We start from the raw sequence: 17,159 nt of genomic DNA on the forward strand, positions 1-17,159 counted from the left end.
AAAACATTCTTAATTAAAAAAGGTTTGTTTGGCAACCATAAGGAACATTAAAAGCAATACAAATAGTTCAGTTTGCAGCGGCATCAGCTTCTTCCTCTACCAGTTTTAGGAGGAATGCACCATATAAGATCTAATCCTTAAAAAATGGCCCAGACAACCAGGAGTTTGACCAGACATCTCATGTCTCCTGAGTATTGCAGGATTATCTTCCTACGTCGTTTTCTTTCACTAGATTATTATTACATTTGGCAAATATTGGATCACGTTTCCCAAATGCAGACAAAACAGTAATAGTTTTTAAAACAAGAATATTTAGCCATTTTCAATTGTGTGTCTATGGAGACATGAGAGAACATCTCATTTTGCTGCCAAACTATTAAATCTTTTCTCTAAAGGTTTTAATATATTTTAATAAGGAAACTGCTCCTGTCATGCTGTACATAAAGGAAAGCAAACTTTTACAGATTACTTTTCTGTTTCATTTGTGCTTACATTTACACAGCGGCATTGTCTTGCATCAGGGATAATTGTAACAAGACTGGACATTAAGTATGCATATCACATATTAAATAACATATTCCTGTGGCTTCCTATAAAACCTCTTCACTAATAATTCCAGTATCACAAAACCAGTTTGGTGAGTTTTGTGTCTGGTCAATGAAAATCAATTAAAATATTTTCTCATCTGAGATTAAGTCAGTAATAATCAATTTCCTGCAGATATTCAGATGTGTTGCTGTGTTTTTTTTACTTGCCTGGTCTGTCAACTTCCTGATTCATGAATAAATCCAGCAGTTGAGATTGGTGTTGTGTTGGTAAAGCTGTTTCCTGTCTGTGTGGACCCACGGTGACGGTGGTGCTTTGAAGCGTAGCACCGGGTGGAGTTCAGGGTCTTATCCTCTCACCCCAACACTGTCATCTCAGTCACTTCCTCCACTTCCTGTTTGGCTCACTTCTACAACAAACATAGCTTTCCTGCCCATCTCCGGCCCAAACCCGGACCCCATGCGTGTTAAAAACACAATCCTGTGCCCAGTGGTTCAAATTCCAGTGTTCACTGGACAGAGTTTATCTCCATACTATTTATTACCACTGGGCATGATGATCACAAGACCTTAGAAAGGATAAAATATTAACCTTCTGAAGCATGCTATCTTTCTGCAAATGTGTTTTGCATTCTGCTTTTAGACAATAGACATATTAATGTCCAACTGTATCACACCCTGTTCATTTTGGTAGTAACCGCCTGCTTTTGTTGTACTTTTATGGCTTTCTCTATTCTCCGGATCTGTGTGTCTGATATTTCGACTGCTTTGAGTGAGTCATGGTCTCTTCCTTTTTCTGAGCCAGCTCTCTTAGAGGTCATGGCCCAAATGGACCAACAACCTCAGGACCTCTTATGTGAGAGTGAAGTGTGGCCAACTTCCTGCCACAGATTGTTTCAGCTCAAACCTGAATCTCTGCCTAGTGAAACTTGTATTTTTCCATTAAGTCTGTCTGTGTATTTCAGCGTCATGTAAAAAAAAAAAAAAAAAAGGTCCACAGGCTATGAACTTGAGAAATCCATGATTTGATTTGGAAGTTTTTTTTTTTTTTTAAGTGACTATAGGCTAAGAATAAGTGTATGGGATCATAATGTCCTGGATAATCAGTTCTCCATTTCCACTGTCTGACATAGAGTAAGTTTAATGCAGATGCTTACTGTATGGGTCTTCAACTTATCGCCTACTTCTGTAGGAGACATGTCTATGCTATGCTTATCCCCTTACTTAAAGTGTTAAGAAATTCATACCAGAGTTAAGAGGAGCATTTTAACCTTCACACCAACCTTCCCCTTTTTTTCCCTCCATGAGCTTGAGAAAGCATGTGAAATTCTACAAGCCCAGATGAGTATACAGCCACTTGGTCCAGGCACCAGGCTATTTTCACACTAGTTTCAGGGCTGGCTTCACCAAGCTTACTGATGATCTGCAAATAGTTTAGCGCTTACGAATCAAAAGTATCGTTCTAGACATATACTCAAAATGTATAAGTGAAGAGTGAATGACAGGGACAGTGATTATTTCCATATTATTTAGGTTCATTGCTGAACTATTGGAACAAAAAAGGAGGCATGATTATGAAAACAAAAGCCTCTTTACTTCTTATGCAAAACAAAATAAAAAAATACAGTCACATTTTAAGTTACTTACAAGCTAATGCAGTGCGTAGACAGATTAACTCAGAGTGCAGATATCATTTCACTAAATAAACAGTTTATATGAATCATCACAAGATCTCTAATAATAAAAAAAGAGCAACCGGTCTCTGTTGAGATCCTGTCATCTTTGGAGCATGCTTAATTTCTAAACCCATTTGAACGACTTGAGCTTGCATCTTAAATAAAAAATATTTCTCCATACAGATTCTGTTCACCCACCTGCAGAATACATCGAGCCCTGTTGTGGCTCTACGAAAAAGCTTAACTGCCCAACAAAAGTGAAAAAAGGCACAGTTTAAAGCTATAAACATCGACGACAATCCAGTAATGGCCATGCATATGGATATTAAGTCCTTAAATACAGTAAGGCCTCTGGCTTTTCACATACTGTAACACCTTCATGTACTGTAATAACATGATCACCATAACCATCTTTGCTTTGTGTGTGTGGTGGTTTAAATTCAGTGATTCATTCCTCACACAACAGTAACACCTTGATCTCAGTCCTCTCACTAGACTACAGAATAAATAAGGCAGCAACCTCCATAACAACAAACCTTTCCTGCAACACACTGGTGTGATGCCACATTCCAGATCATCTCTGTAAGTGTACTAACAACTTCGTCACTGGCTATTTGCCTGTCTAAGTAGGGAAGCAGATAGAGCAGCATTCGAGACAGATCTCTAGGCACTCGGAGGATTGGCAGCAGTCCTCCAGGATGGCACAGTCCAGCAGGGCGGAACAGGGGTCCCCAGTGCAACATGCCAGTCCTCCGCATGCCTCGCCGCAACAGCACAGGGCGTCGCATTCCATTCCGCAGGCCAGACACTGGGCCACGGCTGAACACATGGGCAGCAGCTCACAGAACAAACACGCCAGGACACAGTGCACGCAGCAGTCTGTATACACACAAAACACAGACACACACACAGACGTCAAGCAATTTCAGAACACAGAATCCAGAGATAGCAGTAAAAATCACATCATTTCCTGAATAAGTCTCTATGGTCCTATAATGATCTTTTTTCTTTGACGCAATATTACCATTAAAATACCAACTGTGGCTGTTCCAGATCAGCCAAATGGTATTTAAGCTCAAGAGCATCATCAGGTAGGGGATGTGTTATCTAATGGAAATGTCTACCAGGCAACATGTGGCACAAAGATAAAGCCACAGGCCCAGTGCAGCTGACAGATAAGGACCGTCTCTATTTACTGTTAACTCTGTGGGTGAGGCCTCTCGCTGCATGTCCTCTGTGGCAGTTTAAACTGTCTGTGATATAAATACAGACACTCTGGTTAAAATATGTGGGTTGAGAGTCAACCAAAGCTATAATATAAGGCTGAACGTTTAAATTTGAATTGCACTTCTCGGCCAGTCAGATATTAGTTATTTTGTTTTCCGTTTTGTTAATTTGGTTTTGAATTTGTTATTTTGTTTTGGGTTTTGTTATTTTTTTTTTAGTTTTGTTAATTTGTTTTGCACTTCACGGCCACTGTACTATGTAAAATTGGACGAGACATCTGTCACTCATGATATACAAGAAGTACTGTAGTAGCGGCAGATTTGTGTGTGTATAAATCTGCAAACATTATTGTGGTTTTAAATATGGCGTTCTTACGGTGGCCCTGAAGTCAGTTTTGTTCATTTTTTGCACTTCACGGCCATCATAGTTTAAAGTGAAGCAGAACACACAAGAAACAAAGATGAAACAAGTTCCTACTTCCTGTATATCTTGAGTGACAGATGTCTCGCCCAACCAGCGATAAGCATTTCATTCGCAAACTATACCTACCTTTTCCGGTTTGTATCTGACTGGCCGAGAAGTGCAATACAAATTAACAAAACGGAAAACAAAATAACAAAAACAAAACAACAAAACTCCCCCCCCCTTCAAAAAAATTGTTTTGGGTTTTGTTATTTGTTTTTTAATTTGTTTTCCGTTTTGTTAATTTGTATTGCACTTCTCGGCCAGTCAGATATTAGTTATTTTGTTTTCCGTTTTGTTAGTTTGTTTTTAAATTTGTTATTTTGATTTGGGTTTTGTTATTTTGTTTTCAGTTTTGTTAATTTGTTTTGCACTTCATGGCCACCGTAATTTTCCTTTAAAACTTCACAAATTGTAACTGAGACCATATTTTAAGCAAAGGGTAATCGCACAAATTATCAACCATTTATAATTACAGTTTCGTTCTTATTGTTTTTTTTTTTATAGAAACCTGTTTTTGAACTTGATCTTGCACTAATGCAGTTTTGTGCATGTGCGTCAGACTTGCACAGCACCTACGGTATGAGCTTTGGCCAAACTTGTCACAAAGTTTGAAACAGACAATTGTATAAACCGTCTCTGTATGCTCTCACATTAGAGTTGTCCTTCACAAGGACTGAGACGTCCAAACCTATTCCAGCATCGCAATGCCCCTGTGCATAAAGCAAGCTCCATGAAGACGTGGTGTGGAGTGGAAGAACTGGAGAGGAAACTCAGACCTCCTGATCTGATATAAGTGTCTGATCTGACTAATGTTCTCGTAGTAATGCACTTGTCCAATCAAATGAAAAGCCTTCCCATAGCTTACAGCTTCTATTAAAGGCAAAGGAAGGAATAAATCTGAAATCCGTATCTGTTTTATCCTGATCTACATCAGGGTTCACTAAATGCAGTATAGAAGGGAACATTATCATGCACTTGATATTTGAATAATTCATTCTTATTTGTTAGATTCGCTTTTTACCAACATTTACCGTCACCAGCGGCATCTTGGATCTGACCCGTGCTTGTCTTCAAATTCTGCTGGCTTTTGGAACTAGAGGAAGGGTGATGCTTTTTGTGGGGTTTGTTATGCCCGTTGGAGCTGGGTTTGTGTGTAGAATCAGGTGCTCTTTGACCTGTAGACGCTGTGGGTGGTGTGCAGACAGGTGGAGATCCATTAGGCATAGTGTCTGGAGACGAGAGGCCATTGAGAGGACTGGGAGTCTCTGTAATAGACAAAAAATGTATTAGGGACTTGCCACTTCCCCCATGATTACCTCTGTCTTACTTGATTTTAATCCAACAAATAATTGTGATATTTACATAAAGGAGCGATGTTTAGTAACTGCCTAATTTGTTTACATGAAGCCAATTTCTACAATAATCAGTTAAACAGAAAAAACAGATAAATGCAATTTATTTTTTTATTATAGTAACTTCTACTGTATATATGAACTCCTGCCTGCATCGTACCAACATGGCTGGAGAAATTAAAGAAAATTCATGATATTCATGTAACCAATTTTAAAATCTTTTCAAATACTTAAAAAGGTATATGAAATGAAAATGAAGGTATATGATAAAATGTCCTGAATGTTATGAGCACGATTTTAAATGCTGACACAGATAAAACAGACAAATGACTCTTGTCTCACATGTAAACACAGAAACTCATGTAAAATCTCAAATGATGTTCCAAAGTTCACTGATGGCTAAAGGTGAAATGACAACATAAATATTTTTACCCTTGTCAAGTTTGTGCACAATCACTGGGACGTGTCCAGGAAGCAATAATGCATTCTCGTTCGTGATTACGTTGTCTGTTAGGGAGTCGTTACTTCCTCTGTAAACGATCCCATTGGCACATGGAAGCTTTGCCGAAAAAGGTTCTGTCAATCAATAATAAAAATAAAAAAAACAGGACTCAACATTAAGTACTGAGAGGGTTTTTTTCCCGGGTGAAATGAATACCTTTATGCAACATTTAAATTAAGGAACTATTGACAAACTTCTTAAGCACTAAAAGACTGAATGACGAGTGTTGTACCTCTTTTTCAGTTTCTCCTGAATTTTAGAGTTCATCTGTAATTAGCTCGGGCAACTCAATCACATCCTCGTCCGAAAGCTGCTCATATGTTGTCTTGGCTGTGTTTTTTTATCATTATTATTCTGTTGAGTGGTCACAAACTCAGTTTCTGCTGCCACCACCCTGCTTCATGTAGGGATGGAATTGGTCAGGTGGGAAACAATGCCTGATTTGCACCAGATGTAAAGATTGACATTCTTCGGTCAATCATACTATGGAATTTGGTTTCTCATAGCTGTTATGATGCCTAATAGGCAAAACCCATGCAAGCAGTTACTGCATGTACCTTTTAATGAAGGGTGGTTTTTATCTGCTCACACACTATAATTGGGATACAGCTGCAGATATAATCTTTTTTTTTCTGGTTCTCCCATCTCCATACAGGACAGTGGGAGTTTTGTCAGCATGACCTACATGTTCTTGGTGATATCCCTGATTAAAGCAAATTTAAAATATTTCTGCACGTTTACACATTTTTCAGAGCCTGTGTCATTGCAAACCTTTTTTTAAAGAATGATGAAAGACCCTGTGCTATTTTAAACTTTAAATAAAATAAAGGTATAAAATTAAGAAATATTTAAGTAGTCCTGCCTGCTTTTGATATACTGCCACTGTCATACCCACACACCATCTATACTTTTATATTTTTATATCTTTCAGTTAATTATTACACTTTGCACATTCTGTAAATTTTGTGTAATTTATATATTTTTATATATGTATATTTAAATTTTATTTTATACTGTAACTTTAAAAAATTGTCAATTTTAATTTTAATCTAATTTTTTTTTTTTTTATAAAAAAAAAGTTTAATTGTATTCTCTAGGGTTTTTGTTTGTAGAGTAATCCTTCTATTCTATTCTTTCCATATTAAGTCACAGACACTCATATAAGAATTTCACTACATACAGTATGATTCAATGTATGGTTGCATATGTGATAAAATAAAATTTGTATTTTATATATTGCTTGTTTGTTACTATGTATGGTTTGTTTTTTGCAAATTGAGAGAAAACTGAAGGGGGCAAAAAAACACACTTAAAGGCTGTAACACAAAAAGGAAGACAGTAAGATCCATTACCGACCTGGCTGCTGTGTGATGTCCTGTGCCTCCACTCTGCTCTCGGGCTGGATGAGATGGTTCCTGTGTGTTCGATCCTTTCCGCTGTGCTGTTGGACATCCATGGCTTCAGTCTCCTCCTTCTGAGGTGTCCGTCAGTACCTCTGATTATATAGTGAAAATCAGATAAAGAAAATTTAATAGACAACACTAATATAGTGCATGAGGTCGCGGTATGCAAAATGCAAGGAAGCTTTCTAACACATTACCAAATGTGAAACTATGTACTTAGAGTTTCTCTGAGGGGAAAATGAAATGAATCACTAAATCACAGGATTAATACAACTCATACCACACATATAAGATGCACACACACACAAAGGCTTTTGGGGACTGTAAATGTATGACAGACATATAAAAATAATATTTTTGTTTATGGAATTTGTACGAATCCAGAAGTACTGATGAAAGTTAATTTATTTAAACATATGTTAAATTTGTGAAAAACCATGTGATCTCTAGCTTTCAAACCGCTGTCCTATGTAAACTTTATATTGTGTTATACAAAATGTTTTAACTAAATCAACATTATTGCACGAGGGTAAGTCAAAAATTATTTACTCTCCGGTAATATTAAAACTTCTGTTGGTTTTATCAGTGCTTTCCATTCAAGGTTACTGCTATGCCGGTTTAAATGTGTTACATCAGTTCATTTGAAACTGTGGTGCTAGCAAAAAAAGGGTGTCTCACTTTTTTGTGATTTGCAAAAGAGCACTGTGAAGTAATTCGGTTTTTTTGCGGCCTGAGGGTGTACCTGGTGCTGTAACAATTCACGGAAGAGCATACATAGAAGTGTTTAGATATCTGCAAACAAAGTTTAAATTGCTTACAGTTTACCATTCTCAAATGCCAATATTATCAGAAGAAAGGTTCAACAATCCACAGTGCTTATTACGGTGCGATGCTTATTGAAGAGCGAAGCCTAAACTTCAGATTACACACAGAAGACTGCTATCCAAGGGTGTTGTGATCTTGCACGACGATGCTTGTCCGCACTCTTCAGCCCACACTGTCGACATTCGCAAAATTCTTTTGAGGTGTTAAAGCATCCTCCCAACACTCTTAATTTTACTCCATCAGACTTTCACCTTTTTTTTGGTCCCCTGAAAGCAGCCCTACAAAGACGAAGATTAATTTTTGATGAAGATGTGAGGACAGCGGTGCAGTCGTGGCTCGCAGCTCAGCCTAAAGCACTTTTAATTAGGGAATTGAGGGAAAGGCTTGTTGATGGACAGATGGACAAAGTGTATTGTGTAAAGCATGGAGAGTATGTCAAAAAATGAAGTATTCGCTATTTCTAAAAGTTAATTCTAATAAATTCTACAGCCAGAATGCGAATAACTTTTGACTCATCCTCATACAGTTATTGTGATTTACTGAGATGAGCAATATTAGATATAAGAAATTAAAGATGCTTTTGGAGTTTTCACATACAGACACAATCTTGCCAAATATTATTCAAACTCGAATCCTTTCCATCATTTAAAGCAAAAGCTTAAAATAACACAGCAAAGGGGACCAAGTTATTCAGGACTGGGTCTGTAATTTACAATGAGGACAAGATTTCAGAGATTTGTAACCTATAGAAAACCATATATACTGTATAAATACTTATATATATATATATATATATATAAACCTGTATATATTAGTAACCTATATCAAGTTCAAGCACACACACACACACACACACACACACACACACACTTTAATAATAATTAGACATAAAACCTTTTGTCTGTTTCTATATTAAAAAGTTGTTGTTTTGTGGGGACCAGTTAAATGTCCTAATTAATCAACCACCAGATTTTCCAATTCTTTCGGAGAACCTCAAAAACCTTTTTTTTTTTTAAACGTTTTCCTGCTTTGTCTCAAATTGTGCAACTTAACATATTCAGAGGACAAAATGTTGTATTTTGTTATTCAGACATTACAGAGACTGTGCCCAAAAAAACAAGAATTACCCACATTAAACACGTTTAAATGTAGTAACGTTATAATAAGCAAAAATACTAGTTTAGTGTTCAAATCATAGAAACAATTGATAAATAAATGTAGAAAATGAAACGTTTATCTTACCCAGACTTACACAGAGCCAGTGTTACAGAAGTAAACGTCCCAGGTTTTTACGTTAAGTTTAAGTGACGGTTAATTTCCTTACTGTTCAAATTCCCACACGCTCGTGCAGCTCTGCGGGAGCACGAGCTCTTCGTTGCCAGATTGGTGTGAAAGTTTCAACGAGTCATCATGATGATGGGAAGATGGGCGTGGCAACAAGCCCAAGATCTGCCAACAGAAGAGAATAACAGTGACGTCAGTCAGCTTTATTAGTGATGAATCAGAATACTGGAAAATGATTGGCTGTGAAGTTATTGTGCTCCAGTTTCCTCCCAGGGTCCAAATTAATGCCTAATTGGCAGAAGTGTGTGAATAAGCATGTGTGTGCCCTGCAATTAATTATTGATCTGTCCAAGGTGTACCCTGCCTCGTGCCCAAAGTCTACTGGGATAGGTTCCAGCGCCCTCCGTGAACCTGTACAGGATACGTGATTAGCATCATTGATACCCCATGTATCTACTCACACTTTGGCTGATTGTGGGGTGCACAGGTGTCTTTATGACAGCTAACGACCTCAAGTCTTAGTGCATCTGGACTATTTAAAAGCAACATAACTGGTCTTTGAGGGTCAGAAATCTGGCTGATAAGCAACTGATCAAATACTTATTTGACACAGTAATTCACAAATAATTTGTTAAAAAATCATACAACGTGATTTACGGATTTTTCTTTTTAGATTTTGCCTTTCACAGTGGAAATGCACCTATGCTGAAAATTGTAGACCCCTTATTGACCTCCCTTTATATATATATATATATATATATATATATATATATATATATATATATATATATATATATATAAGGAGCGAGAGAGTTTCTGTGTAATATTATACCATATTATATTATATACTATATATATCCCGTAGTCAAAATGTACAAAATCATAAATCATTCACTATTCACTATTTCAAACATACCTTAAAAAGTTACTAGAAGAACTCATATTCTCCAGTATGCTCAGTAAAACCTAAGTCTTGGGAATAAACAGAGCCATAAGCAAAGATGCTTTTGAAAACATTTCTACATAAAATAAACTATATACAGAGCACTAAAGAGTAATAAAATAAACAGAGTCAATATTTGGTGTGAAAACTCTTTGCTGGAAAAAACATCAGTACTTTAAGAAACAGATGTGTGCAGTTTTATAAGTATATCAGCTGTTAGGTTTTACTGAGCATGCTGAAGAATATGTTGGTAACTTTGTAACACTTGTTCCATTCTTTTTTTATACAAAATCCAGGAGCCTAAATTAGGGTTGTTTTTTTTTATTTCTTTACAGACATGCAAATATTCTTCTGGAACATTTTTTATTTATTATTTTTTAAAGTATGTTTGGAAAAGTTTGTGAATGATTTTGTACATTTGTATGACAGATAGTCATAACAGAGGTGTTCTTCTGGTAACTTTATTTATTTTCTTCGGGTAACCTTTTTATTTTCATAGGAAGCCTACATTTGTTTTGTTTTTCTTTTGTTTTTTGTTTTCATCTGAAAACTGGTCTGTCATGAAATATGTTGCTTTCTTTACAAGCATCCAAATATTCTTTTTAAATATTATTTATTCATAGATTTTTTAGGTACTGTATGTTTGGAAATAGTGAATGGTTTTGTACATAAGAATGCAGACATGATAAACAGTGGCACTACAGATGATATGGTGCCAGATAAATTTTCACACTACTACTGTATATTCTTGTGGTTTAACATTGCACTAGTAACTTTGGTCACCTACCACATTTATATTGTTTCTACTAACTACTGTATACATAAGCTCTAGTGCAATCACACTACAAACCTGCCTATTCAATGTCTGTGACGATTCTCAGTCATCCTACTTGGATAAGCAGTGAAACGTTTCCACTAAACTAAGAAGAAGTTCATTTGACATGACTCAACTTCCAGACTGCCTAGTGGATGTTTGGAATATAAACAAATGATTAGGGGTAAGTTACATTTTAACCTTAAAGGCAATGCACAGCTCTTGGCACCTCATCCATCATGTTGTAGTGTCAGGGAGGGAGAGCATGGCCAGGAAGCATTGTTAAAACAATGCACTTACTCTAAGTTTACACAAACACAAGCTTGATGGTCTGCCACAGGACTGGTTCAATAATGAAAACAATTACAGGGTTTAAAAAGCTCACCAGGCTATAACAGGACAACAAATGCTTCAAGCATAAGCAAAATATATAGCCACGCATATACACACACACGGAAATAAGACGGACTTCCACGAACATCAAAAATACATTAGATGTGTTAGATTTGTTATTTTTATTAAAATTTCACATCTTTCTATGTAACTGGATATAAAGTGTATTTATGCACCAGGACTAGGAGCCAATCTCAAGAGCAGGAAGTTTCATGCACTTTCATGTTGGAAGGAAGAGGTGGTCTGATCAGACCACTGAAAGTCTGCGTTCTTTAACATAAGAGCACAGGATGTGTTGGGTTTCTTGATCAATTCCACATCCATCCATTTACATGCTTTGTTCATGGTAGGGTTGCTGTGAGCTACTGATTTGGGTATTTTTGTGAAATAGAATCTGCTGAACTTGTTAGAAAATATCATGGCTAGATATCCTATGGCGGCACATTGGCGTAGTGCTTAGCATTGTCAACTTGCACCTCCAGGGTCCGAGTTGGATTCCTGCCATGGTGTCTGTGTGCATAGATTTACATGTTCTCCCCGTGCATGGTGAGTTCGGGTATCCTTCGGGTACTCCTGTTTCCTCCCACAGTCCAAAGACACAGGTTAGGCTTATTGATGGGGGGGGGGGGGGACACTAAATTTGGAAAGGGTCTAATTGTCCACATTGTGAGCCTGGCTAATGTCTTGGATTATCATATGTATTGCCTCTCTTTGGATGTGTGTGGGGTTTATGTCAATGGCTGAGCAGGAGAAGGAGGGAAGGACTCTCGGGGAAACTAGTAGGATGTTTTTAGAGGTGCTCGGGGACTGTAGTCTCATCCTCCAGCCGGAGCAGCACCTGCAGAGGGAAAAATATCTGCTGAATATCTGCAAGTGCATACAGGAAACCAGTGACATAGCAAGTACTCTTCAGATGTCTGGCTGGTGGTTGCCCACAATTCTAAGGAATGTGCGAGATGTCTAGGTCGTAGTGCATGCTATTTCTGTGTTAATCTCCATTTATGGTTGTAACTATTGGAGACAGCAGGAAACCACAACTCTGTAAAGTCTGGGACAACCTTTGGTGATAAAGCAAAACTTAAAACCAGGGTATATAAGAAGTTTTTTTTTTTTTTTGCATATATGGGTCCTTGTATTCATTTGTTTTCTATAGAACGATGTTGCTTAGTCATCAATTGGGTCAGGGACATCTCAGTGGTTAAGGAATTGGACTACAGTTCGAAAGGTTCCAGGTTCAAACCACCAAGTCTTGAGCAAGGCCCTTAATCCTTAACTCCTTAGATGTATAGTAAGATAAAAATGTAAGGTGCTCTGGATAAGGGTGCATGCCTAAATGCAAATCTATGTCTAACTTTTTTTTTTTTATCTTTATTTTGCTTAAGTTGTAACTGCTTGCATCTAAAGTCAGTAAAAGGACTACCTCTCGTTACAAGAATAGTACCCCAACTGCAGTATCTCAGAAGCATTCTTTTGAGCGTGGAATAGACTCTATTCTTAATTACATTTTTCTAAGGTGAGTCGGAAGTATGCTTATCTTTACAGAATCTGACACCAAGAACTGTTTTTAAGTTTTGTTAGATGGTGTTGCTTTTATAGGTCTTTTATTATGCTTCATTTGTCAGACAGGGTCTATTTAAGTGATTTCTTGATTCAACCGGTCTGTCAGTGACCAGGGACCTTTGGCCAGGAAAATTTAACTCAGCTTTTCAAAAATCACAGTTCATTTGTTATTTACTATAGGGGAGGGGTGTATAACTTTTTCTCACCCGCGACCCTGTATACAGGATAAAGTGATATAGACGACGAAACAATGATCTTTATTTAATATTAAAATAAGTTTGATGGTTTGAATCATATAAGTGTGATGAATATGCAAGAAATAAAGAAATAAACTTTTTCACAGCACTGTAATTTGTTCTAATATAAGGAAGCATTATTTCAAAAGTTAGATAAAAAAGTGCTTATGTGCATTTGCTTCTCTGCTCATGCACAAATCTACGCTTACATAAATGATAAAAAAAAAACGGATCTGGCAACCCACGGCCAGCTGTAACGCGCTCGTGCTGAAGCGCGCGCGCTCGTCCTTCCTCTGCAGCTGAATCCACATCCATTTAATAAAACACAAACTCCAAAATAATAAGTTAATAATAGTTATTGTGTTATTTCAGAAAGCGGTACTGAGACATTTTTTCCTTTCATATAGCTATCTTATAATAATATAATTTTATCGACATTATTTTGTATTAATTTTATTGAGAAAAAAAAATACTAAGCCAGACATTATAACTTGTGCTTAGCAGCTGCGCATGCGCCATTGGTTGCTAAGTAACATGCATGCTACTGTATTACGGACTAGTTAAAGACTAGCATTGAAATTAAATGCTGTAAAATATTAATGCTATATAAAATAAATAAAATGTGTGTAGTGTTTATTTCTGGAAAATAGTCTGTTGCACTTATTGCGTCTTGATATTAATTTAAAAAAATATTTTGGTCGACCCAAAAATATATAGGCTTAAACTTTTATTTTGTGTGGCACTTTTTGTCATTAGTTTGTAAATTGTTCATTATAATTGTTTTATTTTATTTATCATTTTTAGTGGAACGATAACAGTATTATTAACTGTAATCTGCGCATGCGCGGTGATGACCACACCGGAAGTTGATCTCCTGTGTCTCCAGCATGAGAAAATGTCTGTTGTGTTTTTCGTTTCCAGCTTAAACTAACTTACTTTATCATGATTAAACACGTTTTTCTGACAGGTTCTCCAGGTAGTTTGCTAATCAGATTATTTTTTTTACGGCTCTGTAGTTTGCATTTGTTTAGAAATAATTTTAAACGTGTTACTTAGTAAATGTTAAATGGCAGTCAGGTTATTTTTAATGTTGTTATGGAATAAATACAGTAGTGATTTTACACTTGAATTGAATATTAGCAAGCATGCAATATCTATATTATAAGTTTGCTACACTTGTCATGCTTACTAATGATGAAGAAATTATGCTATTAAGTTTAAAATGCATCCAGCAGCAGTTAAAAGTTGGAAACTGATGTTTTAGAGCGTCCTCTAGTGGTATGGACATTGGTATAGCAGTATATCCATATAAAATTTAATCATTTGTCACTTCCAAGACATCAATTTTAATGTTCTCATGATTCATCCTGTAACTTTTTACAGTATCTGCACTCTAAATGGCTATAGAATTTATTTTAATTAACTTTAGGAAGATTAAGTACATCATTTTTTTAAACATCCACTTATTTTTCAATACACTTTGTCCATCAACAATCTTTCGTAGTCCCTCATTAAAAAATGTTTTAGGCTGAGCTGCGAGCCTGAAGACTTGATCAGAAGTGAATCTTTGTCCTTGTAGGGCTGCTTCCAGGGGACCAAACAACAGTTCTCTGCGTTTAATCTGAAGTTTAGGCTTCAGCTCTTCAACTCCTCACTGTATCAAGCACTGAGGATTGTAGAAAAATTTTCCTGATAATGTTTCAATACTGGCCCTTAATCCCAGAAAACTGTAAGCAGTGATAATTTTTCCATGGTTGCCCGTGGTTGATTTTCTCAGTCGGCGATTGACAATGGTTTGCCGTTTACCCTAATACTCATAGTGAATCTCTGCTCTAAAGCTCTTTAATAAGACCTAACAGAATTACATGTTTTTATAAATGACATGGTTTTGTTCTTGCTTTTTTTATCAGGAGTGGGGAAAACTACACTAGTCCAGAAGGTTTGGGAGGCGATAAGCTCAACTGGTGTGAGCATCCACGGCTTCTGCACAGAGGAGGTCCGGGAAAGCGGGAGGAGAGTGGGATTTGATGTAGTCACTGTAAACGGACAGAGAGGAATCTTGGCCAGAGTCGGGTATCTAGTATATTTCACTTTCTACAGAATGTCCCCATACAGTATATAGTCTCCATACTGTATATGGGAGAAATGAACAGTTTTGACGGCTTCCCTCTTCAGCTATGAGAATGAGGAAAATGATTTGAAGGCAATCTTAAAGGCTCTTAATTATCCTAGGGGGTGTTCAAGTCAAACTGGGATTTTTGATTGTGCAGAATGCCTGGTGTTAGACCTGAATAGTACTAATTAGCTTTGTCCATTTTTAACGTTAGAGCTACAGCCCCATCTGGCAGACGTGAATATACTGTGGGTCAGTATGTGGTTGATCTGTCCTCGTTTGAGAGTCTCGCACTGCCGCTTTTTCGAAATGTAAGTAAAAAAAAAAAAAAGAAAGACTTTTTCCTACCCTGTTTCAAATACACCTTCATAAATAAAAGTACTATATTTCATTGTGCTGAGAGCTCATTTTCATACAAATTACATTTTCAGTCCTTGGAACCTAGAATGTGAAGTATAAATCACTACAGTGTGGGTCGCCTGGTAATAGAAACCCAAACCATGGTATTCTGCTTTGTCTTGGAGGAAAGAACTGATTTACTGACACACACACACACACACACACACACACACTTGCAGACAGCTAAATAAATCTCCTCTGCCTGTCTTTTTAATTTCACTTGGGAGCTGTCGGTTGATTTGCAAGTCCTACCTGCGTTGTTCTTCACAGGCAAGCGATGAAAGCAGGAAGGTGTTCGTTATAGATGAGATTGGGAAGATGGAGCTCTTCAGTCAGGCTTTTATCCGAGCGGTGAGACAGACTCTGGACAGCAAGGACTACACCATCCTGGGAACGATCCCCCTTCCTAAAGGAAAACCCCTGGGGTTAGTGGAGGAGATCCGAGCGAGGAAGGACGTCAAGGTCTTTATGGTAATTGCGTGCAGTTCCTTTCCCAAGCCAAAGTGTTAATTTCACTCTACTGAAAAAATATATTCTGCACTGACAATAATAATAAGATGGGTATATATTACTATTACTATATTTACACTAAAATTACTAGTAATTGCTTTGATGCTTTGATGAATATCTTGTTTACTTATAATATGTATTTTATGAATAAATTAATTTTCATTAACTTGATTAACTTGATTTTTTTGTTTAATCTCACAGGTTACAAAAGAGAACAGAAATAGCATTTTGGAGGAAATTATTGCTGCACTTAAGGAATGTCTAAAATAAAGATCTCTAAGAAGACACGAGGAAGAGTGGAATAAAACCTTCATGATGATCAGAAATCATCTTCTGTAATAGTTTTGATTAGTTCCAGTATGAAAGGATTATTTTCTTTATCTGTTTATTTTTTTGTAATGAAGGGTGACTATAACTAGACATCCTTCTTGCTAACGAATGCTTTGTTAAAGCCTGAACGTTTCAGTATCTTTGGTTTAAATGTCAGATTTTTATTTGCAAATCAGCTCTTGGTGTTATGTGCTATTTGAATATTTTCCTGAGTCAAAGTGACGGCTGTGAACGAGAGCAGCTGTTCGGGGGGAAAAAAAGAAGAACATTTTACGGGTTCTTGCTGTAATGAGTTGCTTTATTGTGCAAACATCATTAGGAGATGTTTGGAACGAATGTGCCTGTGTGTTTCATTATTTAGAACGGAGTGTTTAGTTTTAATTTATGCCTGCAATTTGTCAAAACTGAAAAAACAAAACTAGGATTTGGCAATGCTACAACTTGGCAGCGAAGAGAGAGAAAGATGTTTAATTTTATGGTGCAGCTAAATTTTATAAAGACCAGACCTTGTCTTCAGCTTGATGTCCTTAAATAACAGATTAAACTGTCCTTTAAAAAAAACAAATGAAGCATGATGAGATC

At 36.8% G+C, this 17,159-nt stretch overlaps 2 protein-coding genes across 3 annotated transcripts; one reads left to right on the plus strand and one right to left on the minus strand.

The window, feature by feature from the left end:
- Positions 1–1,628: 1,628 nt before the first annotated feature.
- zgc:113363 (uncharacterized protein LOC791449 homolog) lies at positions 1,629–9,370 on the minus strand. Of its 2 annotated transcripts, none has more exons than XM_053503364.1 (5): positions 9,248–9,370; positions 7,124–7,262; positions 5,698–5,841; positions 4,945–5,178; positions 1,629–3,100 (listed from the first exon to the last, which is right to left on the minus strand). In XM_053503364.1, exons 2-5 carry the CDS (start codon positions 7,221–7,223, stop codon positions 2,844–2,846), a joined length of 735 nt encoding a protein of 244 aa, XP_053359339.1. In that variant the 5' UTR covers positions 7,224–7,262; positions 9,248–9,370; the 3' UTR covers positions 1,629–2,843. The 2 variants fall into 2 exon arrangements, with proteins under 2 accessions (XP_053359339.1, XP_053359338.1); XM_053503363.1 differs by having other exon boundaries at positions 1,630–3,100; positions 9,238–9,370.
- A 4,721-nt stretch (positions 9,371–14,091) lies between these two features.
- On the plus strand, positions 14,092–16,573 carry ntpcr (nucleoside-triphosphatase, cancer-related). Its single transcript, XM_053504413.1, has 5 exons — positions 14,092–14,201; positions 15,136–15,298; positions 15,553–15,649; positions 16,008–16,208; positions 16,449–16,573. The coding sequence occupies exons 1-5, from the start codon at positions 14,168–14,170 to the stop codon at positions 16,515–16,517; spliced, it is 564 nt and encodes a 187-aa protein (XP_053360388.1). The 5' UTR covers positions 14,092–14,167; the 3' UTR covers positions 16,518–16,573.
- The last annotated feature ends 586 nt before the right edge of the window (positions 16,574–17,159 follow it).

This window comes from Clarias gariepinus, chromosome 9 (genome assembly GCF_024256425.1).
Source record: "Clarias gariepinus isolate MV-2021 ecotype Netherlands chromosome 9, CGAR_prim_01v2, whole genome shotgun sequence".
Taxonomy (NCBI): Eukaryota; Metazoa; Chordata; class Actinopteri; order Siluriformes; family Clariidae; genus Clarias; species Clarias gariepinus.

Excerpts from the sequence above, each read along its gene's own strand:
- ntpcr (XM_053504413.1), top strand. The coding sequence starts at position 14,168 with ATGATTAAACACGTTTTTCTGACAGGTTCTCCAG. Across the intron at positions 14,202-15,135 it reads TTTTCTGACAGGTTCTCCAG|GAGTGGGGAAAACTACACTA; the intron begins GTAGTTTGCTAA and ends TTTTTTTATCAG. Across the intron at positions 15,650-16,007 it reads CACTGCCGCTTTTTCGAAAT|GCAAGCGATGAAAGCAGGAA; the intron begins GTAAGTAAAAAA and ends TGTTCTTCACAG.
- zgc:113363 (XM_053503364.1), bottom strand. The coding sequence starts at position 7,223 with ATGGATGTCCAACAGCACAGCGGAAAGGATCGAACACACAGGAACCAT. Across the intron at positions 5,842-7,123 it reads GGACATCACACAGCAGCCAG|AACCTTTTTCGGCAAAGCTT; the intron begins GTCGGTAATGGA and ends ATTGATTGACAG. Across the intron at positions 3,101-4,944 it reads CCAAGATGCCGCTGGTGACG|ACTGCTGCGTGCACTGTGTC; the intron begins GTAAATGTTGGT and ends GTGTGTATACAG.